The sequence below is a fragment of the Sciurus carolinensis genome, chromosome 2, assembly GCF_902686445.1.
Source record: "Sciurus carolinensis chromosome 2, mSciCar1.2, whole genome shotgun sequence".
NCBI classification, from domain to species: Eukaryota; Metazoa; Chordata; class Mammalia; order Rodentia; family Sciuridae; genus Sciurus; species Sciurus carolinensis.
The window spans coordinates 78,799,669-78,826,456 of NC_062214.1; the positions used below are offsets into that span (position 1 = coordinate 78,799,669).

At 37.9% G+C, this 26,788-nt stretch overlaps 1 protein-coding gene across 3 annotated transcripts in view; it reads left to right on the forward strand.

The window, feature by feature from the left end:
• The first annotated feature begins 2,557 nt into the window (after positions 1-2,557).
• The window catches only part of Chrna5 (cholinergic receptor nicotinic alpha 5 subunit), a 32,883-nt gene continuing 8,652 nt past the window's right edge, over positions 2,558-26,788 (forward strand). Inside the window, exons 1-2 of one of the 3 annotated variants that reach the window (XM_047540173.1) lie at positions 2,558-2,802; positions 21,926-22,077. In XM_047540173.1, the coding sequence (XP_047396129.1) occupies positions 2,697-2,802; positions 21,926-22,077 (258 nt within the window). In that variant the 5' untranslated portion in view covers positions 2,558-2,696. Of the gene's footprint in view, positions 2,803-10,974; positions 11,023-21,925; positions 22,078-26,788 lie in introns of those variants that run through there. The other 2 variants (XM_047540175.1, XM_047540174.1) reach the window with 2 other exon arrangements.

A 26,788-nucleotide genomic window follows, 5' to 3' on the forward strand; every position in this document is an offset into this window, starting at 1 on the left:
GGAAAGACTCAACTGAGAGACTGGGGCAGTCTGTGAAGGGAGTAGTAGCAGTGGCGAGAAGATGTGGAATATGGACTCAAGGTAAGTAGAACTTACGACTGAGTTAGACTTGGTGGGTGAAGAAAGGGAGGAACTAAGGATAACTTCCAAGTTTTTAGATTGCATAATTATTTGGATGGTGGAACCATGGATTAAGATGGTAAAATTAAGAGGATAAAATGATTTGGGACATAGTAAATGATATGTCTAAGTAATAATGATGTTAAGTTCATAGTGAGATATATTGGAGCCCAGAGGTAAGATCAGCACCTGAATGAATCTGGTCATTGTCACTATATGGATGGTATTTAAAGCCAGGAAAATAGATAAGATAAGGAAGACAGTATATCAGGACAAGGGACAAGTTTCAGATTTGATCCTGTGGAATTCCCAAGAAGTAGAGCCTGAGTGGAGGAGGAGAAAACTACCAGGAGAACTGAAAAGGAGTTGACCAAAACAAAACAAACTAAAACGTAATGAAGTACCTGTCTAGTTCTGTTGCTTGAGATTAAATGAGCTAGTACATTAAAAAGTGGTTAACTTATTACATTCACCATTACTTAGTAAGGTTAATGATAATTATTAAATTTGACTTTCTATGTCAAAGTGCTGATTGACTAGTGGATATTATAAAGATGAATAAAGTAGAGCATAGGCTGTGGAGCTCATTATCTAGTAGACATATACAAAAAGAAGACAAGTGGTATTTAAAATGGGCCTTGAAAAAAAGGATGGGTTTGGATGTTCAGAGATGGGGAAACAAAGCAGGCTGAGTGAAGATACGAAGGGTAATAAAAATGCCACATTCTAGAGAGAGATCAGTGTAAACTATGTTTAAGAGTTCCAACTTGGTCTGGGAATGGTAGCTCAGTACTAGAACACTTGCCTGGTATGCATGAAGCTCTGGGTTCCCTTCCCAATACTAAATAAATAAAATCCAAAACCTTCAGAGAAAAATGTGGTATTTGGCATGCAAGTGCATTGTAAAAACTGTATGACGGTCCCTTTGGTTAAAGCTCAGAAAATTGGTAGGGCAGATGTTATTTCAGGGGAACTCTGTAGGAGTGGGCTGCAACAACAGCAGCAGTCTGCATGGTCATTTGATCAGCCAGTGTTTCCTAGCAGTGTGAAGATACCTGTTATCAGAGTCAGATGCAGCCACCAGTAATTTGCATGTCCCAGGGGGGAAATACATCCAAGATGCATACATTATATTCTATGATTATTTGCTACAAATTTAAAGTGTCCAACAAATTACACAGTATGGCTTTTACTTTAAAACAATAATAACAACTAGTAGTGTTTTTCACAGATTATATAGATAGCTTTTTCTCATGCTTACTGATACCACATGCTGGGTAGGTAAAGGAGTTCCAATTATGCTTGGTGGCTGAGTTAACAACCATTGAATTCTAATTTTGTCACTGAAAGGAGCTGTGACCTTCAGCAGTTATTTAACTTTTCTCTTTCAAATCCCTTAGCTGTAAAAGCATAACACTTTGAAGTCATCCAAACACTATTAGAATGAATTGCCTAAGTGTATATAAGCCCCATGAACAAAATATAAACAAAATATAAAATTGTAGTCAAGAGACATTAAGTACTGTCTTTCATTCCTGTGCAGAAGTGTAAGTAATGACTAACCTGGTTATCATCATGTGTATTCCCTTTTCTGTGGCTCTTAAAAGTCCTGCTCAAACGACTGGGTTCGTTGGATATTGTTTCCATTTACTGGCTGTACTTAGACCTAGAAAAAAAAATTCTTAACTGAATTTCACTGTTGAGAATTCTTTGCAACCAGGTTTCATTTTTAACAGATTTACAGAATCTGAAGCTTGGAGTGAAATTTCTGTTCATAATGAGTCTGAGAGGTGTCAGCTCCATAACTTTCTGTGAAAAGCCAGTGGCACGCTCTGCCACTGAAGTTTAAAGATAATTCATCTGAATCCTTTCAACCAAATGAAGCTTCCTAATCAATTATGAACGGAAGGAATGAATATAGTATAAGGTCTACAGGAATTTGAGACGCTATTCCACCAGTCAGCATCAATCGCCATCAGAATTGCTAAGACTCTGTAGCAGATGAAGTCACCAATATTTATAAGTGTTAATTGATGGCAACACGGAGGGACTTGCCTATGTTTTAAGCAATTGCTTCTTTTCACGGATGGCATAAATGTCAGAGGTGTTGTCACAGCTGTCCTTCCGAATTCTCCAGTTTTTCCACCTCGTTTTAAGAACAAAAAAAGAGGCTCAGAAAAGGAGGGTAACTTTCCCAGGGATCGCCTTGCTTGTGCAGAACATAGGTCTCCCGATGGGGTCACTTGGCGCCTGCAACAGCTACAGGAGAAAAGCGGGGTTCGCTCTAGTCTTACCGGGAAGATGAGGCAGAACCAGGTGTGGAAAAGGCGGAGCTAGGAGCAAATGGGGTTGGGTCGGAGGCGGGGCCTGGTGGATACTGGGCGGGACCTGGGCGGAGCCAAGCACCGAGCGCTCCTCCTGCGAGCCCTGCCCTCTCGAAGCCGCGAAGCTGAGGAGCCTAGCTGCACGTCACCCGCGTCTTCCTCTTTTGGTTCCCACCGCTTGTGCTCCCGGAGTCGGTGTTCTCTGCTCGGCGGTCGCGAGTCGGCTGTGGCGTTCCCGCGCGGGGCCGGACGATGGCGGCGCTGGAGTCCCGGCTCCGCGCGCTCCGCCTTCTCCTCCTTGTTCCGCTGGCTGCTGAGCGCTGGGGTCCCGCCCGCGCGGGGCAGGGCGCGCCGGGAGGTGAGTGTGGGCGGCGGCGCTCGCTCTCACCGACGCCGCGAGCCCGGCGGCGGGCGCCCTGGGCAGTTGCGCGCGGGTGCCCGGAGCAGCCAGGGGACCGCTAGCCGTGAAAACCGTGTTAGAGGGATCTGGCATCTTTTTCTCCTGGGAATTTGGAGTGAGTCTTCAGATGTAATGTCCAGATCTGTAAACGCCCAGGAAAGGCCACTTTTGTTGTTCCACGGCTTGCATCATTGGAGTCTGCAGGTCGGCTTAGTGTACGCTTCGTACAACTTTTTAAATAGAAGATGCCCTTGTTTTCCCGCAGGGCTTTCCTTTCCTGGTTTCAGTTGGGCTTCCCACTTTGATTCGTATTCACCGGGTGTGGAAACTCCCGGTTTAATACGAGGGATTGAGGCTGTAGCTTCTCTGCCCTCTTCTCCTCCACCTTTCCCTCAACGTCTGAAAATTTTATTTTTGCCAGAGTTGAAATGTGTTTGTCGCAGAATGTTAGGCAGCGGACTTCCCTGCATTTGATTAGCTCCTTTGGAGCACGACTTTTTTCACTCTGCTGCTTTTCAAGATATTTTGAACTGGAATCGAAACAGCAAAAGAAATGCTTAGTACTTCTTCAAATTTCAAGTGCTTTAGAAAGTTTTTAGAGCTATTCCTCTTAATACCTTGAAGTAAAATACAATCATTTATAGAACATCAATGGTGTGTCCTAGACACAGAGGAGGTAAGAATTCCTTAAAAAGCAGAAATGAGCTCTCTGCATTTCAGTTCTTATGACTCTCTTTTTTAAATAGGGGAAACCGTATCAGAACCATTTCTGGCCTTTCCTTCGTTAAGATTTTTTTAAACTGAAAGTTCTGATTTTATGAATTAGTAACTTTGAAGACTAGAATCACTTAGTGCAGGATGCAGTGCTTGACTAGATTGAAGAGAATTAAAGTGGAGGGTGATTTAAACAAAATTCTGTGCAGAGATAGTTATAGTTTAATGGAAAGAAAAGAATGTGGTTTTGGAGGCAGACAAACCTGGATTCAGATTATGGCTCTGGTGTATCCTGTCTTGGGACAAACTTCTCTCAGTTGCCTGCTAGCCTTTGAAACATGTGGCGCACGACTGTAATCCCAGTGGCCAGGAGGCTGAGGCAGGAGGATCTCAAGTTCAAAGCCAGCCTCAGCATCTCAGTGAGGTCCTAAGAAACTTAGTGAGACCCTATCGCTAAGTGAAATATAAAAAGGGGTGATGATGTTGCTCAGTGGTTAGCGCCCCTGGGTTCAATCCCTGGTACCAAAGTAATAATAATTATAACATAAAAATGAAAAAATGAGGATATATACGGCTTACCTCTTACCTCTTACAACCAGAGTTGATTACTTCCTCCTTTTTGCCCCCAATGAATGATTTTTTTTTTTAAAAACATTTTTTAGATGTTGATAGACCTTTATTTTATTCATTTATTTATATGTGGTGCTGAGGATCGAACCCAGTGCCTCACGCACACCAGGCAAGCACTCTACCACTGAGCCACAACCCCAGCCCCCCAATGAATGATTTTTTAAATAAGTATCTCTAGAGTTACATTTATGTCTTTTTTTCTCTGTCCTACATGAATTCTGAAAACTGTGATTGTTATGCTGTTTATCTTTATATCCTCAGTGTCTAATTTATTACAGGAGACTAGTAAATGTTTATGGAATGAATGAATGGACAGCAATATCCCCGGGGGTATTTCTTTACTTTAGGGTGAAGGGTCATTAAAAGTTCCCCCTTCCAACTCTAACATTCTAAGGTTCTGTGTACTCTTAGTAAGTGATCATCTTGAAGAAGATAGTGATATTGAATTGATGGTATAATTGCACATTTGCTCCTGAATGTTAATATACTTTTGTGTACAGCTGCCTTTGAATGTGGGATGGTTGAAAGAACTGCGTGGAACCATGAGACCTACTAACTGGCCGTGTTTCCTTGAGCGTATTACTTGACTTGCTGATTTATTTCACCCTCTTTAAGCTGAAAGGATGGTAGTAGATGTTTTTAAGTCCTTTTACTTTTATGTTTAAATTTTGTTTTCATATTCATCTTTTATTCTCATCTTCCTTATGGTTTTCTGTGAGCCAATCCTCAGGCAAAGAGAATGCCTAGTTAACCAGCAGCCATACCTGTTTGACTGAGGGAAGGTCATGGAGCTGTGGAAAGTGGCTCAGAAGGCAATTTTATCTGTATTGAAATATAATTTACTAGTACATTAAGATAACGTAAGTCTTTTAAACAGACCTGGGGTAATTGGGACAGTGATTTATGGAAATCAGATAGTCGTTACTCAGTTATATTTCTTAGCCGTGTGACATTGTAAATGGTTAAAACTTTATTTTTAGTGTATGTAGTGACTGAGTTCTTTATTCAAAGGAAAATAAAATAATCCATAGAAATTGAGAGCTGTGGAAGATTTTTTTTCTTCTCACCTTGATACACTTTCCATTAACATTTTCAGAAGCTAACAAATACAGAGTGGCTGTTGGCTCTGCTTTTGTTATCTATTTGCATGTCCTTGGATAAACTTCTTACACAGTTTAATTTGAAATTTAAAATTATTTTGGTTTCCACCCAGTGCAGTGGCATGTGCCTGTAATCCCAGTGACTGAGGCAAACGGATTGAAAGTTCAAGGCCAGCTTCAGCAATTTAGTAAGACTCTAAGGCAACACCCTCTCTCAAAAAATAAAAACCACTGGGGCTGTAGCTCAGTGGTAAAGCACCCCTGGTTTCAATCCCCAGTACCAATAGATATATTATTTTCTAGCACTTGTTAAATATACTGTGTGTGCCACTTGGAAGGTAGGGTCTTATTTGTGAATTTCCTGATATGTTACAGATGTACCCAAGTTTATTAAAACAGACTATTAATGGACCTCTGAGGTTTTCAGTCAATTGTCAGATTAGAGGTTTTTTTTTCCCAACCTATAATTACGAGTTAGATCCATCAAGTAATATTTTTATAATTAGAATGTGGTTTTAGTACATCGATTTCAGTTCAGAACCTTTTTCTTCTGATAGCGTTATTTTTCTTCCTTAATAATAATATAACTTTTATCATTAGCAATTGAGAGCACATGTTCATATGGCAATGTAAAAATACACTAATGAGTATTTGGTAAATTCCAGTAGACATTTACCATTAGTATATTTGTGTGTTGTATAACTAAGTTACATCTCTAATTCTGGATAATATTTATTGATTGGTTAACCAAGTAACAAAAGTTCAGGCAAAAAAATTGGAACTAAATTCTTTCATATGATAGTTTAATAGTAAATAAGCATGTTGACAATGAGAGTTGTTAAATACTGGAATAGTTTTGGAAAGTTTGTTTAGAATTTTGTGTATAACAGCATTGGTATGCTTTTATAATAATATAAAGGTGGAAAGGATTATTTTTAATAAATTTTTTCTGTCATATGATTTAAAATTTGGTTTAAATGTTTTGTTCACATTTTAGGGAAACATGGTATTGTTTCTCCTACTGTGTTCAATTCAGTAACCTCATGTTCTTTAAAATAGAATTATAGCCTATAGCCTTTTACTAGTAAAAATAAAAGTGAAATATGAATATTACTTGAGTTCTGACAAAAAGGACAATTTGAGCTTTTGGATGTTATTTTGTGTTTTTATTGTCAATGATATATATGGAATTGGGCAAAACTCTTTTTTCTTCTACATTGTAGTTTCTCAACCTCTAAAATTTTGGGCTAGATAAGTCTGTTGTTGGGGAGAGGAGCATCCTGCACCTTGTGGGACGTTTAGCATCATCCCTGGTTTCTGTCTGTGAAATCCAAGTAATTGTAATCCCACTGGCATCCACTGAAAAATGTCTCCAGATACTGTCAGATGTGTCCTAGGGGACAGAATTGTTCCTCTTACCCCCTCTTGAGAACCCTGCTTTAGGTTTTTGTTGACCAAACTTCTCAATCTTTAATGAGTACAGGATTTCTCTGGAAGGTTGTAAGAATGCAGATGAAGATTCTGCCTTTCTTAACAAGCTCTCAAGTGTTATGGTTGTTGTTGGTCAGAGTGCCACTTGAGTTTGGTAGGTAGGTTATAGATAGTTCTCCATGGGTATTAACTGGGTGGATTCTCAGGTGTATCTGATGAACGTAATTACGGAAGTAGTGAATTTACAATGAATTTACAAACAACATAAGACCAAAAGAACTAATAAAAACAGGCATAATCCTGCTATCCTAAGAAAGTAGCTTTCTTCTTTTTTCTGTATTTTCTTCCAGTTATTTTTAAAATGATAATTGGATAGTTCTAAGGAAATTTGCAAGAGTCTTATAAGGTTATACAGCCTATGCAACTTCATGTGTCATTAGGTGTTTTATTTCATAACATTCTAAATGTACTAGCTCATAATGCATATTTATTGCCTGTTGAGAGATCTGTGGTCCCAAATTAAGATGATGAACTCTGCATTTACTTGATTTGATGATGCTCAAACTTTTTTTTTTTTTTTTTGTCTCTTCTTGAGAACTATTGACTGGACCTGAATTTAATACTGCTGAAGGTCATTTTCTTATTGTGTTCTGAGAGGGCAAGATGTTAAATTAAGTTTACTAAGGCATATTGGTTACAATGTAACTTTATCCTATAATTCTGTGATAAAAATCAATATAAAATATAATGAAAATCCTGAAATAAAAAAAAAATCTCTGCATTTCATCTGTAATACTAAAATAATGATTGGTAAGCATACTTATTGGTCATATTAAAAATGCTGGATAATAGTACACATTTATTTCCCCTCATTAACAAAGTGGTTGATTGTGTTCACTGCTTTATCTTGCTGTTGCTTAAAATAGTCCTGCTAGGACTGCTGCAAAGATTTTTTTAAAAAGGAATAAAAGTCACTTTTTTGTTAACTTAAAGATTCAAGGAGACTTGGAGGGGAAGATTAACTACTCCAGGAAGGCCTTGATTATGAATTAGGGATATATAATATCTATCACTCTTACAAACCTTTTCAGATACATTATCTTATTTCATTCGTATGGCAGCCTATGAAGAAGATAGGAATGGCTATTGGCAGTACCTAGCAAAATTTAAAATGTTCATACCCTTGACTCAGCAATTCCACTTCTAAGAGTCAGCACTTGCATAGTATGGAAAAACAGATGTATGAGGATGTTAATTACAGCATTTTTTTCCATGGTAGCATCATTAGAAATAAACCCAAACTGAACACTACAAATGCCCATTGGTGGTGAAACCTCATATAGCAATAATGCAGACAACTATGGGGCTTATGCAGGATGAGTGGAGATGGATGGATAACTATTAACATAGTATTGAATAAAAAGCAAGCTGCAGAACTTAAAAAGAGTAAAACATTTGTTCTTCCTGTGTGTGTGGTGTGTACATGCATGTGTTTAATAAGTCTACACCCCAAACTTACTAGTGGTTACCATTAAAACATGGAGGGGACAAGGAGATGAGGGAGAGTTCTTAGTTTTTATGAGCACCTGACTTTAATTTTGACAATGAGCATATGTTACTTTTTACAATGGCAGCATCATTTTGAGAAAACCAAAAAACAGATCAGGGTCCAAGTTCTGCCTCTGTTACTCACTAGCTACTAATGTTAGACTAATGATTTTCAAAAAGGGACAGTTTTGCTCCCCTTTGTCCAACATTTGGCAATGACTGAAGACATTTTTAGTTGTCACATGCGGGCAGTGTGGGTAGAAGCCAGGGATGATGCTAAACATCTCACAGTGTCCAAGACAGCTCCCACAACAAAGAATTATCCATCCCCAAATGTCAGTATTGCCAAGTTGAAAGTCTGTGTTGAGACCCTAGGACTGCAGCCGTGTTCAGGCATGCAGGTTGAATGCTGTTCAAGTGAGATAGCAAAGTTAGCCCTCAATCTTGTAAGGATAAACATAGTAGGAAATTAGGAGTTAAAAAGTAGACCGGTCTTCAAAGCTATGAAGTTAAGATAATAAACCAGGAGATGAGAGGACAAAAAATCAGCTCAACCTTCATGACAGTGGAGACACCAAGAAGCCAGAGCCAAAAGAAACAAGGTCATTAAGATCAAACCCATTGAGACAGGGCAGTAGTCTGCCTTGCTCTAAAAATATTAGGGACTTTTCCAGATAAGGGGACAAATTCTAGGTAGTAAGGCGTAAACGTGCATAGACTAGTCACTAACTGCCCCACAGTAACCTGTGCCTTATTAGCATGGTAAAAATCTTACTCTGGGGCAGAGATATAGTAAAGATATGTGTTGCCTGAAGACCCATGATGGAGAGCACAGGCACAACTAAAACAACTCCTCCACACAGGATAACATCAGGAAGACCAGGTCCATGGGGCTGGGGCTGTAGCTCAGCGGTAGAGTGCTTGCCTTGCACATGCAAGGCACTGGGTTCGATCCTCAGCACCACATGAAAACAAATAAAGATATTGTGTTCATCTACAACTAAAAAATATTAAAAAAAAAAAAAAAAAGACCAGGTCCCTGTCTACCCTGCAGATGCCATGAAATGCTCCTTTTTCCTTGGAATCAATTTGGGGTTTTCTTTCAACTTAAGGTGTCTCCTTTATTTTTGAGTGTAAAAACGAAGAGCCCTGTTCCTCAGATGCTGTGCCTCTGTTTCTTCCGATAGCATAAAAACCCATGGGGTTGGTAACACAGATATCATGGGCACCATCTTAATTGTGGGGTGTACTCTGTATGGCCACAGAATTATGATATAGTGAAGGCAAAATACATGTGCAAGTTTGTAAACCAGGAAGAAAGACACTGTGTCTTTGTTTTCTGCTCTACCCCTACCTAGCACCTGGCAGAGGCTGGCACGATGAGCAGCCAGTCAACATCTGTTGAGTGAATGAATTGAGCTAGGTATCACGTGTTAGGCTCTGGTGTGCCCAAGCTGTAGCAGATGCTAAAGATTGAAGAATTTTTGGAGGAAAGCTATCATTATAGCAGATGTTACCTATTTGCCAATAAGGACTGCTAATATCCACATTTAGTACAGAATATGTTGGGCTGACTTTTCCAGTCATTACTTTTTGATAAAATCCTGATTCTTCATGGATAAATGCCAGTAGAGGCACTGTCAAGTAAGTATTCCCAGATTTGTTTTTTAAAAACCTTAGCTACCAATTTGGCTACAGGGTATCTTCAGTGGAGAAGGCATTAAAAAAACATTTAAATTTGCTTGAACACTACCTGGCATAGTAATATAATATGATTTATTATATTTGATCTACCTAACAATGAGGCAGCTAAGCAGAGGCTATGCTTTTTATTAATGTTTTATATGGAAGAATTAAAACATACAAAATGATCCAGTATCATGGATTGCAGAGTTCTTGCCATATATGTTTAACTATTATTGATTCTTTGCCAACAGATATCCCTATTTTATATAGGTTAGAAAATTATATCATGTTGGAGGTTAATGGCTATTAGTGGTGCCAGGTATTCAAATTAAGGTTTTCAGTGTTGAAGTTTGTGTCCTTTCTTCCTCACCATACTAAAATTGTGGAATTAGGTTATATTTTTTTAATAGATGGACATAATACCTTTATTATTTATTTTTTTATGTGGTGCTGAGGATTGACCCCAGTTCTCACACGTGCTAGGCAAGTGTTCTACTGTTGAACCACAACCACAGCCCCAAGGTTACAGTTCATTGATAATAAATGTGGTTTCCCTAAATTACTTTACCTAAACATTTTTTATATCATTCTCCCAATTCCTTAACCTTGAGACAGTTAATGATATTTAGAATTAAAATTGAATTTGTAAAACCAAAACATAAATCTTTCAAAATGTTAATGACATAGGCGTTTATACATTTGTTAGGAATTCAACTTAATTTTTCTTTTGTTAATTGTATATTTAACTATTTCAGAATGATTATCTGGTTAAAAATTGCTTTGTTCTTTTCCTATTTTTAGTGTACTTCACTACTCATTTCCCTTTGAGAAATGTGACTTATATGCTATTAGTAGATTGAAAATTATTATTAGCTTTAAAGAATAGAGACTTGAAAGCTCTATGTTGTATATATTATGTACAACTGTCCTGTACTGTGTTCAGAGTGCTTTGTGCCACAAACATTATTCTTTTGTATTTTTGCAAGTTTCCTTTGCCTAGAACGTCTGGAGACCGACCATCTTTGTTGGTGTATCTGGAAGTTTTGGATAGAAATCAGTAGCTCTGCAGGTATATATTGCAGTTTTTTGTTGTTTTTGCCTATCAAGGTCTATCAGTTACCATTACTTAACAATCATTTTTGAAATAATAGTGACCCTGTTCTGGCACTTATATACATACACACTTTTAGTTAGTCCTTGCAATAACCTTGTAACCTTTGCACAGAAGAAACTAACCAATAAGCATTAGAAGCCAGATGGAACCCGACCAGGTGAGTTTTTGTTATTTTGTGGTACTGGGGTCAGACCCAGGGCCTTGCACATGCTAACATGCAGGTACTCTACCACTGAACTATGCCTCCAAGCCCCTTACCCCTTTTTAAATCTAGTTTTATGTTGAGACGAGGTCTTGCCAAGTTACCAGGCTGACCTCAGACTTGTAATCCTCCTGCCTCAGTCTGCTGGGTAGTTGGGTTAACAGATGTGTGACCATGCCTGGATTTTTTTTTATGTGTGTTTTGTTCAGCCTGGCCTTGAACTCCTGGACTCAAGTGATTCTTTTGCCTTGACCCGGACAAGTAGCCTTAATGCATGCTGGGTGATGGCTCTACTACTGAGCTATACCCCCAGCCCCATGAATTTTTTTTTTTTTTTTTTTTGGAGGGGGTACCAGGAATTGAACTTAAGAGTCATTCAACCACCGAGCTACCTCCCCAGCCCTGTTTTGTATTTTATTTAGAGATAGTGTCTCACTGAGTTGCTCAGCGCCTCGCTGTTACTGAGGCTGACTTTGATCTCGAGATCCTCCTGACTCAGCTTCCTGAGCCGCTGTGATTACGGGCCTGGCGATGAATTTTATATATGTTGGGTGTCTGATGTCTTTAAGGTGTCCTTATTTATTATAGAAGAGAAAATTGTGACATATGGAGGTTAAAAGGCAATTAGTGGTGCCCACTATTCAAATTAAGGTTTTTAGCTTTGCAATTTAGTGACCTTTCCTTTTCATTATACTGAATACATTTAAGGAGTAAGGTTATATATAATTTGGAAAATAGATGAGGTTTCACTAAAGCACTTGAATGTGATTTTTTTTTTTAAGTAGCAAATGGAATTCACCTCTAGGCTGAAAGAAGTCTGCAGTGGAGAGAAAAAGTCTTTAAAATTCCCTTTTTCCTTAACTTTGGTAGTATCCTTGGGAATGACCTTTTGGAAATCTCTGTTAAAAACAAATAGCTAGATTAGATTTCTAGTTATCTCCATTACTGAGTGCAATTATACAAGCCTTCGGAGATTTTTTTCTAAACGTAATTGTTACATAGTATTAAAAAAATCCCTGCCAAGGAAAAGTCTGGATGTGCTCATGACAGTAGTTTTTGAAAGACTGCTTGGTCGATGTTTCCTGCTTAAACTTAAGCTGAGAACTATAAGTATCCCTAAGGTAGTCTCCACTGGAATAATTTTTTTTCACCTATATTTTACCAACTTGAATTGTAAGGTTAATTAAGATTTTTTTGAAGCCCCATCATGTTCTTAGTGTTTGCATTCTTTCTTATTTTTTTGGGTGCTGGGGATCGAACCCAGGGCCTTGTGCTTGCAAGGCAAGCAATCTACCGACTGAGCTATCTCCCCAGCCCCCAGTGTTTGCATCCTTAAAGAATGTGCATTGATTTGATTGTCTTAGCTCACATGTTAATAGGGTGGAGTTTAGCCAAAGTTCACATAATTTGAGGGCTGTTGTTGACATTGCCTCACTTTCACTTGTTTTGTTGTTATGGTCATTGCATTATATCCCATTTTCTAAACAAGGATCAGTGGCTCAAAAATAGTGATAAGTAGTAATGTACAATTCAGAATTTTGCCATGAAAGTAATGTCACTTAGAGCATAAATATGTGCCAGGATAAATAAACATGCCAATACGTTTTCAAATATACTGACCCAAAAGGAAAGTAAAACAAATGAATACTTGAAAATCAGATTTCACTCTATCGGAAACCCATTCCCCAGTATCCAATGGTTATTTTGTTGTGAAACTTTCTCAAACAATGGCACCCCAAAAGCATATGTGTCATTTTCCGACAAAGGACAGTGGCCTCTCTAATGAACCAGTTTTTTCTAGAATAAATATAAAATACCACTTTACAGTTTAAAATTAATTAATTTTGTTGCTGAAGGCAGAAAAGAGGCCAAGATCCCAGAGGCATCATTCAAATAGAATGTATTCTTTGTAGTAAAAATGGGTTCAAGGCACAATATTGATAAGAAGCTAGTCACAATTCATTCTGCTTGAAGAGAAAGCAGAAGATTATTAACATAATTCTTGTATTTAATAGTGCTAATATGGCATGATATTAGTAGCAAGCATGCAGAAGAGCTCTTCCTATCACATGTGTGTTCCAGTATTTTTCTTTATGGTTAGTAAACACACTGATGCAGAGCATGGATTGCTTTTTTAATATATATTTTTAGTTTGTAGATGGACACAATACCTTTATTTTATTTATTTTTATGTGGTGCTGAGGATTGAACCCAGTGCCTCACATGAGCCAGGCAAGTGCTATACCACTGAGCCTGGACTCCAACCCCATGGATTGCTTTTCGGCCTGTGCGTGGTGCATGTGAGGGAGGTGAGCCTGACAGCATTTTATTTTTGTCACTGAGAACTCTGTTATTGAAGAAAATAATTAAATTTTAGCATTATTTTGTAACCTCTGATAGAGAGTGGAAAAAGCACAGTGAGAACAATGCTCACAGAGCACCAGCACGGTGGGCTACTGGGAGGGTGTTGCTGTGCAGGTGAGCGGCTTGGCTGGAAGGCCAGTCTGCTGGCTCTCATTCAGAGAACAGTTGGGGAACAGTGGGACGCCTAACTTGGTTCAGTGTTGAGGGAGATAATAAATTGTGAATAAGATTGAGTTACAGGCACCAAGTGTGTTTTTCAGCCTGTCTATGATGAAACATGCACAGTATGTGTGACTACTTTTCTGCATTGAGATTTCCTGCCTCTCAAGGGTGAAGTGCACACAGGAGTTGTAAACCCATGAGATTTGAGAGAAACGTCCCTGTGGGACACTGATGGCACCATTAAAACCAACTTTTCTGATTTCAAATGTCTTAAATAGCATCGCTCACTGGTAATTTTATCTTGAGTAGCCAGAACCGATCACTTGAGGAAGTAAATAGGATGATTTTTAGTTGTATTTTTAAATTAATTGTTTATTTTTTTGTGTGTTTTACAGACTGCATTTAGTTTCGTTGCACACAAACGGGGTCCATCATTTCATTTCTATGGTTGTACACAATGTAGATTCATACCACTTGTGTAACCATACATGTGTATAGGGTAATGATGTCTGTCTTGAGTTTTGAGAATAAACTATCAATGTGTCAAGATAACCTTTGTGAAATATCAGTGGCTTTATGTTGCTCCTGATATTTCCTTTATCTTTTGGCCCTTCTCAATACCTGCTCAAGCTAGGTAATTCCATGCCCTTGCTCAGGGAAGGGATATGCTGTGACATCAGAAAGAGGTGAGAAGAAGTTCACTTTTGCCTTTTTGAGTTTTAAAAGCCTAGACTGTAGTGGGGACAGAAAAAAACGGCCCAGACTGCATACCATAAGGACAGAGCTTCTCTTTGATAGAAGAAAAATAATTCCCTGCATTAGTGCGTGGGTGGAGGAAAAGTCAGGAGGAGATAAGAGTGACAGAGAGGACAGCAGAACCAGTGTGAAGTGAAAGGACTTGAAGAGACACTTGGATAAAAGTCAGCGTGAAAATCTGAGGCAGTCCTCAGCGTGAACTTTTTAGGGCCCCTGTTCCAGTTGAATTTCCTGAGCTACCAGTGCTTGTTGCCATTCCTGCTACTCAGGAGTTGAGTTAATTTTCTTAATTAGTATAAATGAAAAGTAAGACAAGAAATCAGGTAACCAGGGGGCTTGCTGTAGCTCAAGCTTGAATCAGAAAGCTGGATGGTAAAAGATGGTAATATCATCCAGTTTACAGTGGTACAGTTCTCATGTTAAAAAATTATGGTTCACTTTCATTTTAATAGTTAAGTAATTTCAAAACTTTGCTGTAAGTCAGTGGCCTGCCTCTGTGCTAAACATTCATTGAGATGTGGGAAAGTTTGAGAAACTTGGGAATTATTGTTATAGTGCTGGTGTTGGAACCCTGGGCCTCACCCATGCTAGGCAAGCGTTCTACCTTGAGCCTTACCTCCAGCCCTGGGAATTATTTTTCTAATTTAGTATGGTATCTTCCTCTTTTTTTTGTATTCTCCCATTTCCATTTCTTTCCCCATTCTCCCCCCAATCCACAATAATATCTCCCAGTTAATAATTCTTGGTATTGGGGCTGGGGTTGTAGCTCGGAGGTAAGAGTGCTTACCTAGCATGTGTGAGGCACTGGGTTCCATCCTCAGCACCACATTAAATAAACAAATAAATAATTAAAGGTATTATGTCCATCTACAACTAAAAAAAATTCTTGTTATTAATCCTTATTCATATACTTTGCAAACTTCCACAATTTTCTTCAGGCATTTATAATATAGGGATTATAGATAAAGACATATAGAGAGATTTTAATCATTCATTGTTTTACAAATAGTATTATACTATTTTCTGTACCTTTTTCCTTTCTATTAGTACTCCATGAAAATCTCTAAGCCTTTTAAGTTTTTATTTGATGTTACTTTTTACAAACTTATTTTGTAGTTGTTAAAAGTTCAGATGCCCTTTTCCTGGGTGATGGTTTCAATTAAAGTATCTTTTTTAATTAAAAAACTTTGTGTGTGTGTGCATTGCTGGGGATTGAACCCAGGGCCTTGTGCTTGCTAGTGAGCACTCTACCACTGAGCTGTGCACCCAACCCTTAAAAAATATTCTTAGTTGTAGTTAAAAATATATAACAAAGTTTGTCATCTCAACTTTTTTTTTTTTCTCCTTTGCCCCAAGAGACACTGTCTCCCTATATTGCCCAGGCTGGCTCCAAACTCTTAGACCCAAGTGATCCTCTTCCCCTAGCCCTACAGATGTGTGCCATTATACCCGGCAACCATTTCTCAGTGTGCATTTGGGTATTGTTCAGTATACTCTCATTGCTGTGTATCAGATCTTCAGAACTTTTTCATCTTGTAAAACTGAAACCCTATACCCAATAAATAGTAACCTCATCCCCAGTCCCTGGGCCACATTCTACTTTTTCTATTAAGTAGACTACTTTAGATACTCATATAAGTAAAATCATGCAGTATTTGTCTTTTTGTGATTAACTTATTTAACTTGGTATAAGTCCTTGAGGTTTACCCATGTTATAGCATATATCAAAATTTCTTTCCTCTTTAAGGCTGAATAATATTCCATTGTGTATGTATATTCCAAATTTTATCTGCCACTCCTCTGTGAATAGACATTTAGGTTGCTTCCACCTTGTGGTGGTGTTTCCAGGTTTTTGCCACAATGTTGATTGCAGTGAACATTTTAGTGCATTTGTCCTTATATGCTTTCATTGCTCTGAGAGTCAAATATGGAGTTACTGGATATGGATCAGATATGGATCAAGAGGGTATATATTTATTTTTGCAAGGTTAAAATATTGAAAGATTACTTTTCAAAAACATAATAGTATCCTGGCACAGTGGCACACACCTGTAATCCCAGTGATTTGGGAGGTTGAAGCATGAGGATTGCAAGTTCAAGTCCAGCCTCAGCAATTTAACGAGACCCTGTCTCCACATAAAATATTGGGGCGGGGGGAAATTGTCACTAGCAATTTGTATTTCTACCTTTGGTGTTTGACAGCAACAGAATTTATCTTCATCTAATCCTTTGGACCATTGTCATCGAGGGGGTTGTCAAAGTCTTTCCCTAACAAAAGCACGCCTCTTCCTGGGGAGAGGGCATGTCAATGACCAATAAAATAAATATGTTTCTCTATATTTTTTAAAAGTAATTTTTAGTTGTCAATGGACCTTTATTTTATTTTTTTTTAATATGTGCCAAGAATCAAACCCAGGGCCTCACATATTCCAGGCAAGCGCTCTACAACTGAGCCCCAACCCAGGCCCTCTCTACATCTCTACACTTAGTCCCTTATTTTCATTTTCTGTGACCTCAAGAGGCCTAATGAATAATGGGAAAGAGGACTAACCTGTGTTGCTATTATAGTTCTGTGACTACCTGGCATTTACCCTAAAACAGCGGGATCAGTTGATACAGGCCTTGTTGACAAATCTGACTTCAGCTGTATGGCTCTGGGCAAGAACTTCCTTTTCTTCACTTATAAAGGGTGTATGCATATTACCTGTTGATATTTTTCAAATGTGTAGTTGACATTTTTACTGCATGCCATATTTTATTTAAAAAAAAGTTATTAAAAAAAGTATTTTAAGTTAAAAAAAAAAACAGTCATCAAAAATAGACTATTCCATGCTGGGTGCAGTGACACACACCTGTGTCCCACTGACTCAAGAGGCTGAGGCAGGAGGAACTCGAGTTCAAAGCCAGCCTCAGCAACTTAGTGAGACCCTGAGCAACTCAGTGAGACCCTGTCTCTAAATAAAATACAAAATAGGGCTGGGGCTGGGGCTCTGTGGTTGAGTGCCCCTGAGTTCAATCCCCAGTACCCCCCCACCACCAAGGGAAAAAAAAGACTATTCCTGAGGAAAGTATAAACACTTAAAAATAAGGAAAATAAATGCAGTGGCATTGCATATTAGGTTTATGTATATTTGTCAATACAGGAAAACTGGTTGTGGCTCAGTGGTTGTGCACTTGCCTAGTACCATATACAAATAATTAATTAATTAATTAAAGGTATTGTGTCCATCTACAACTAAAAAAAAGAACAAATGAACTTTTAAAAATATAGGAGGGCTGGGGAGATAGCTCAGCTGGTAGAGTGCTTGCCTCACAAGCACAAGGCCCTGAGTTCAATCCCCAGTACAGAAAAAAAAAAAAAAAAAAGTAAATTCTGGGGCTGGGGAGATAGCTCAGTTGGTAGAGCACTTGCCTTGTAAGCATAAGGCCCTGGGTTCGATCCCCAGCATCCAAAAAAAAAAGGAAAACTTCTGACTTAACTGTTCAACTAAAGTTTTTCAAACTTTAAATGTTATCTGTACTCTTAAATTTTCTTAATTCTCACTTATTGCTGAATTGTACATATACTTCTCAGTCATAAAGATCTTTCCTTATTCTTTTCAACAGCTTTATTAATATGACTCACATGCCATATAATTCACCTATGTAAAGTGGAAAATTAAATGTTTTTTAGTATAGTCACAGAGATGTACAGCTATCACAATCAGTTTTTTAGAACATTTTCATTATCTCCTCCTAAACCATCCCCTCTCCAACCCTATGCAACCAATATTTTTCTTTTTTCAGTAATGGAGATTGGACCCCAGGCTTCATGCAATGCTGGGCAGGTGCTTAACTACTGAGCTACATCTCCAGCCACCCCAATTCCTTTCTTAGATTCGTGTTGTGTTGTTCTGAGTCACCAGGATCACTGGTTTGTGCCACCATACCTGGTTACTTAGTCCTTTTTAAAAATCTGTGGTGCTAAGGATGGAACCCAGGGCTTTGCATGTGCTAGGCAAATGCTCTACCACTGAGTTACAACCCCAGCTCTTGATAATTTTATTTTAAAACAGGATCTTGCTAAATTGTCCAGACTTCCTTTTGCCATCCTCTTGCCTTAGTCTCCTGAATAATTGGGATTACAAGTGTGCCCTACCGCACCTGGCACTAATCTACTTTTTGTAACTATAGATTTGTCTATTCTGGATGTTTCATATAAATGGAATCATGCAATATGTGGTTTATTGTGATTGGCTTATTTCACTTAGCATAGTGTTTTCAAGATTTATCCATGTTCTATTATATATTAGTAATTCATTCCTTTTTATGCCCAAATAATATTCCATTATATAGATAGGCCACATTTTTTCTCTCCATTTTTCATTTGATGGACATTTGGGTTGTTTTCAGCTTTTGTCTATTATGAGTAATGGGGTCGTGAACATACATGTACAGGTTTTTATGTGAGCATCTGTTTTATTTGGAATTGCTGAGTTTATGGAAATTCTATGCTTAGCCTTTTGAAGAACTGCCGGATTGTTTTCCATAGTGATTGTACCATTTTACTTTCTCACCAGCAGAGTGATAAGAGGGTCCAAATTTCTCTACATCCTCTCCAACATTTATTATATCTTTTGGTTATTGATATCCTAATGTGTATGAATCTTACTGTGATTTACATTTTCCTGATAACTAAAGGTGTTGAACATTTTTTCATGTGTTTATTGCCATTGTTCTTTGAAAAAATGTCTTGTCAGACCTTTTGTCCATTTTAAAGTTGAGTTTTGATCATTGAGTTATTGATTGGGTTGTTGGGTCTTTTATCATTGATTTATAATAATTTTTTATCCTAAATACAAGTGCCTCATCAGATATGCAGTTTGCAAGTATTTCCTCCAGGTTTTCTCTTTTTTAAAACCAAGTAATTTCAAGTCAAAGAAGGGAAGGAAAACTAAAATGCATTAAGTAACTAGTATGACCAGATTTATACTTAGCTATAGTGATGTCAAAATGTAGAAATGGTTCCTGAAATCCAGGGCATTGCTGTCTTTGGAGATACAAGACTTATATCATGCAAATAGTATATAGCAAATCGTACAAAATAGTATATAATGTGTTAAATAATATAACCATGGTCAAACATTGTGTGAAAAGTACATTCTAAGTAACCCAGGTTGAAAGTCACTGATTTAATGCATGAATTTTGAGTAGGATGCTCAAATGTTAATTATTCACAACATTTTTTTTCACACAGCTTTTTAAAAAGTATTCTCAATTTGATTGAGTTTGTTTAGAATTTAATTTATATTTAGTATTGTAAATACCGTGTCACTCTTTCCTGCTGGACTGCAATGTGGATGCTGTTTTGTTTATCTGTGTGTTCCCAGCACCTGTCTAATTCCAGGTGTGTGTCCAAAAAACGATGAATGAGTGAGCAAAGAGCAGTGTTGGGTAGAGCTCTCAGGATGTGGCACTAATTATGTTCTAGAAAACTGACTCAAGATGGACGATGTGAACAACATGTATCCCATTTGTTTACAATAAAAAAAAGAAGAAAAAAAGATGGACAATGTTAGGATGACAAGAGCAAGAGGCCTTAGGTGTCTTTCAGAACTCTGCCATTAATTAGCTCTGTAGCACTGGCCCTTCTGGTCATATCCCATTTGTGAAATGAGGGGAATACATTGTATTATCTCCTTTTTAACATTCCAAGCAGCATAAGCTTAAAACATTTAGACCCACCTAAAAAGCATGACCATTAAGTAGAATTGAGTTCACCATCGAGGTTTTGTGCTAAAATACTGCTGACATTTGTACCTGCCATTTCCATAAAGTGTTAAGAAAATGGTATTTCTAGTATTGGATGTATTACAAAGGTATTCACCAAGCAGTATCTTGAAAGTTAGGCAGAATGCATGAATTTTATTATTTTATTTACACCCTACCTAATCTATCTTTCAAACAAGATTTGAGATAGCAATTCAAGTAGTTTGTCCCCTCCACCTCAAGGCAAAAATGGTCCATAGATGAAATTGAAAGATATTCTATTTATTTTTATCATTTAAACAACCTTAAATTTTTGGCATTTCAGAGATGATAAAGTCTTTAAAACAGGATTAAAAGAGGAAAAAAGGTTCAGTAGTGCTCTTTTAATGGAAGCTCTAAAATCAACGGCTGTTAAACATTAAGAATGACTCTCCAGTGTACAATATTCTAATCTAATCTAAATGGCAAATGCCGTGCTGCATTCCCTCATAAGGAGACATTTATGGGAGGAGTGACACAAACTATGGGATTTATAGATGAAATCTTGCACTGCTCAAGGAAGCAGGACATAAATCCTGAGGCTGCTATATTACTGAAATAATGGGCATGAAGGAGAATCAGGAAATGGGTTTCTTTCAGTCAGTGTCAGCAGATAACTTTTTAACAGCTTCGTACAGAAAACATGGCCTCCTGTTAAAAAGAGAATTCTGTCAAAGGGCTAGTTTTCTGTGAAACCATTTCGTTTCCATTGGAGAAGAATCATCTCTGGTAGCTACTATAATTCCTGTATGTGTACTTAATAATAAGTAAACAAGAGACTTTTTTTTTAGCACCAGCAATTGAACCCAGGAGTGCTTTACCCCTGAGCCACATCCCCAGCCCTTTCTTTTTATATTGTATTTAGAGACAGGCTATCGCTGAGTGGCGTAGGACCTTGCTAAATTGTTGAGGCTGGCTCTGATCCTTTTGCCTCAGCCTGCTGAGCTGCTGGGATTACAGGCAAGACCACTGTGCCCGGCCCAGTGACATTTTTGTTTGAAGTAAATTTTTTTTCCTATTAGATCCTAGAGTAATTTTATACAAATGTGTAGCAAAGATATGACAAATATAAATAATTCATTCAATATTTAAATATAAAATTATGCCACTAAAGCATGTTTGTTTTATATTTACACTTGATAAATAGCCTTTGCTTCAGTGTATTTGTTTTCTAGGTATGGAATTTTATGCACAGCAATCCCTGTAGCTCTGATAATTGAAAAGCTTTTATTATGTATATTTTGTTTTGCTTTTTGTTTTTCTGGTGCTCTTGACTGAACCTAGGGCCTCTGCTTGCTAGGCAAGAGCTCCACCACTGAGCTACATTCCTGTTACTTAGTATTTAGATTTTAAATTATGCTCTATTGAGTATTGTTTCTTAAAGAACTCAGCATATTTCCATAGTTAGTAATCTGATTTAACTAAGAATTATATCTGAGCCAGAATGACCCTTATTTGATCACAATTGTTTGTATTAATATTTCATTTAAAAGCTGCATTCATAATAGTTGGATCTTTAATAATGTTTAATTTCTTAAAATACAAGAGAAGCTAATATAATAATTTCTAAAAATTTGTTATACACAGGATTATCTGAACTATCCTTTGTTGCAAAACATGAAGACAATTTGTTTAAGGATTTATTTCAAGACTATGAAAGATGGGTTCGTCCCGTGGAATACCTGAATGACAAAATAAAAATCAAGTTTGGCCTTGCAATATCTCAATTAGTGGATGTGGTAGGTGTGCATATTGTTACATATTTCTTATCACACCAATTTCATGAGAGTCTGTTGTGTGCCTTTCCTCAAGGAACTCCTCAGGGAAAAATAAGTACTGTGCCACAGACACTATGTGTTTATATGATTTTGTATAATTTAGAAATTGTTTTATCTCATTTGGTAATGATAATTGGTTTGTCTTCAACAAATGCAAAGATATTGAAACATTTTATATTGCAATTTCTCTTTAAATGTGTCAAACATAGATCAAAAAATTTAAGAGGAACAGTTCAAGAATAGAATCATAGATTCTTAGGACCAAAAAGTATCTCAAAAGGTCATTGTCTCAGTATCACACTAAAACATTATAGAGATTTTTTTCCATGTGACATTCACAAGTTTCTTTGATACCTTTTATTGTTAAGATATCCTTCCTATTTAAACTAAAAATGCACACTGATTTTTAAGGTAGTTTCTTCTTGTCCTGGTCATGTTAATCATTATTTCCCTGCCATGTTCCCAGAATAGGTCAACAAGTATTTATGTATATTCACATATGTATTTTAAAAAAATAACATTTATAGGTGTGCCTTTATTTTCTGATTAAAGAAGTAATGCATGCTTCCTGTAGAGTGTTTTTTGTTTTGTTTTGTTTTGTTTTTGATACTAGAGCTTGAACCTGGAGGCACTTTACCACTGAAAAGTGGTACCTCCTTCAGCCCTTTTGATTTTCTATTTTGAGAATAGCTCTTGCTAAGTTGTGGAGACTCATTTCCAACTTGTGGTCCTCCTGCCTCAGCCTCTCTAGTCACTGGGCTTACAGCCACATATTCACTGCACCCACATTGTAGAGAATTTTGAAAGCACAAAAAATACAAATGAAATACACTCTAATTCTACCACCCAGAGACAACTGTTAACAACCTGTTAGGTTGTTTTTGACAGGTTTTCTTTGTGTGTGTGACAAAATTGGAATATTTTAGATATGATTTTGATTACTAACTTTTTCCTTACTATAATGGCTGCATGGGATTCCTTTTTAAAAATTCATTCTCCTATTTTTAGCAGATTATTGTTCAGTTTTCTTATTATCAATGACAATGATGATGTTTGTACACAAATATCTGAATTTCTCCTTTTCTTAAGAAAGGTGATTAGTCGAGGGTTGGAGGTGTAGTTCAGTGGTAGAGTGTTTCTCCAGCAAGGCTTTGTTTGATCCCCAGCATGATGACATATGTCACCTAATTGCTTCCAGAGAAATCAGTGAATACATATGGATTGTGTGCATGAACCTTTACTAGACAATATGGGGGAATATTAAATAAGGATAGCAAAGTAGGAAGTCAGATAAAGTGGGGATTGCTCTCAAATATCTTTCTTTCTGGTTGAGGCCATTGGCACATAAGTAGAGTCACTTCAGAACACTGCAGTACTAAATCATGGTGCCATGAAGAGCTGGGACTTCAGATCTTTCATGTTGATTGAGTTATCAAAGAAGGCTGGGTAGAGGAGGTGCCACTTGAGCTGGCCTTACAGGCATTGTAGAGTTTGACATGGCAGAGAGTAAAAATATTTTAATAAAAAGGAACAATATAATCATAGCTTTGTCAGTGATATGAAGCCTTTTTTGTGGAACTGTGGCTGACTGAATGGCAGAGCAGGCAAGGAGTGATCCCTGCGTTCCACCTTGCCTTTGTTTCTGTCATTTCTTCTTCTTGGTGATTTTTCCTTCTGGCACAAGCCATTTATTCCTCAGGGCCAAATTCATTGTCAGACCCTTTGTGAAATCTTCCCAGATACCTGGGACAGTCTGGTCCTGTGTTCATACAGTCTCATACCTCTACTGCAAGGGGAGCTTTATTCCTGTGTCCATCCCAGGGCCCACTGCAGTGTCTGGCACTTGATAAATGCTGAGTGAGTGAGATTCAAGAGACACTTGACATGGCAAAAGCAGTTCTTTAGGAAGATCAGTGAGACAGTAATACACATTGTTTCAGAGAAGCTTGAGAGGCAAGTTCGATCACACAGAGGAAAGAACAGAACTTGACCACTGAATGTGGAAGGAGGTATCACTTTTTTTTTATACTGGGGATTGAACCCAGGGACATCCCCAGTCTTTTTTTTTGTATTTTATTTGGTGACAGGTTCTTACTGAGTTGCTCAGGGTCTAAGTTGCTGAGGCTGGCTTTGAACTCAAGTTCCTCCTGCCTCAGCCTCCTGCACTGCTGGGATTGTAGGTTATACGCCACTGTGCCTGGCCAGGATCACATTTTGGGAAACCTTGGTGACTAGAGTGGAAGAGGAACAGAAACCTGAAGTATTGTTATGGGAGTGGGGCAGAGATGATGATGACTTTATGATTCAAGGTGTTCATTCCAAAGAAAATATTCACTAGCCCTGCAGAAGTCAAGTCCGACTCTTGTATGAGAGAAGAGGCTAAGGATGCCAATTTGGAATTGCTGGCTGCAGATGAGGTTTGAAAACTTTGATTAGTTTTTAACACTAGTAGGGAAAAGTAGGAATTTGATCCTTCAGGAACATTTGTAGAAAGTGGTAGAAATTAGCCACAGTGGCGCATGGCTGTAATTCCAGTGACTCGGGATGCTGAGGAGGAGGATTGCAAGTTCAAGGCCAGCCTGGACAGCTTGGCAAGACTCTGTCTCAAAATAAAAAATAAAAAGAACTGGGGATGTGGCTCAATGTTAAGAACACCCCTGAGTTAAATTTCTAGTACTGCAAGGGGTCGGGGGGCAGAGATAGAATAAAGAGTTAGCCCAATAGAGAAGTTGGAATGTCAGTGACTATAAGAGGGTCTGGAGTCATGGAAGATGAAGGTCACTGGTCCTGGGGTTGAGAAAAGAAAGTTCACAGAATTGCTTCTAAGTGGTTTTATGATATTTTCATCATTGGGGTCTCTCAACTCTATAATCATGCTCTCCCTTGAACTTTCTGCAGATTTCTACCTTATTTCCTACATGTTCTCCTGCTCTTTTTTATTTACTTATTCATTTATTTAACTTATTTATTTTCTGGTACTAGGGATTGAACCCAGGGGTGCCTAACCACTGAGCCCCATCTCCAGACCTTTTTTTTTTTTATTTTGAAACAGGTTCTTGCTAATTTACTGAAGCTGGCTTTCACTTGGGGTCCTCCTGCTTCAACCTCCACAGTTACTAGGATTACAGAGTGTGCCACTGTGCCTGCTCCTGCTTTAAAAAAAAAAAAAAAAATCTCCATGTTGATTTGTTTGTTTTAATTTTATATTTTTATTATTGGGTTAAATAACTATTATCCCTTGAACTTCTACTATGCTTACATGTAGTTAAATCTTCTTAAATTATTTGTGTTTTTCTCCTGGGTATCATCCATACTTTCCCTCACTCAGTTTCATTTTGTTGCATCCTCCCTATGCAGAGCACATTATAGATGCTCAGGAGATAAATGCAGCTACATTAAATTAAGATGCATCTCCTATGGTAATGGGCTAGCTGACTCATCTTTGGGGCCAGTTGCAAACTTATGAATTATTATTTTTAAATTTTTTTTTTAGTTATAGATGGACACATTTATTTATTTTTATGTGGTGCTGAGGTTTGAACCCAGAGCCTCACACATGCTAGGCAGGTGCTCTATCGCTGAGCTACAACCCTAGCCCCTTAGGAATTTTTTTAAAATCTGCATTACTGGTAGTCGAAAATACTAAGGTTTGATTGGGTTCTAACCCATAGAACAACATATATGCTCACATTTCTAGAAAAAGGGTTCATCATTTTCAAAGATAACCTACTGCCCTATAGCATCATAGGAATTATGTTTACTAGAACTTTCCTAAATACAAATACCTCTGTTTAGAACTTTCATGGAACAGACATGTTCTTATACTGGGATCAGCAGTTATTCTGGATGGTATATGACTTTGGGGTGGGCAGTAGAGCTGGTGGAATAGGGTTCAGATTTAGGAGACTCAAATTTTAGAACTGACTGGTGTGATTTTAGGTAAGTCACCTCACTGGGCCAGTTTTTTTGTTTTTTGGTTTTTTTTTTTTGGTGCTGGGGATTGAACCCACTGGGCCAGTTTTAATACCTGGAGAACAAAGGAAGGAATTATAATAGATGAGTTCTGTAGGTCCTCTCCAGTTGTTTTTGTTGTTGTATTGTGTTGTTTTGGATAGTGCTGAGGATCAAACTCAGGACCTTGTGCATACCAGGCAAGTGCTGTATCACTGAGCTACATCCCTAGCTCTAGTGTTTTAAGCAAAGAAAATTGGTCTTGGCAACTGCAGCTTAACATGGATGGCCATGTTATATTTTCTAGCAATCATTTCCTCCCATGTGTGGGCCTTTGTCCCTAGGGTTGTTCTTCCCTCAAGTATCCTGCTGTTGGGATAGAATAGGGAGTAGGTAACCTCCAGTTACCCAAGCTATTTACACTGTCTTCTCTCCCCAGCTGCCTCTCACTTCTGTGGGTCTCTTTGCTTAGCCTCATATCCTACACATAGTGTACTAGTGGTTGGTGATTATGGTGAGTTTTTGCTTGTTCACTTGGCTCCATGAAATTTCAGTAAAACTTAGTGGGGAAAATGTCACTTTAATTAGGCCTCAAAAATTTGGGAAAGGGCTGGCATAGCAAAGATATGACAACAGGAGGAATAAGTGACAAGTACTAAGGACCCCAGGTTCTCTAGAAAAGTAAGACCTAAAAGCTTTGTGAAATGCTAAAACCTCAGTA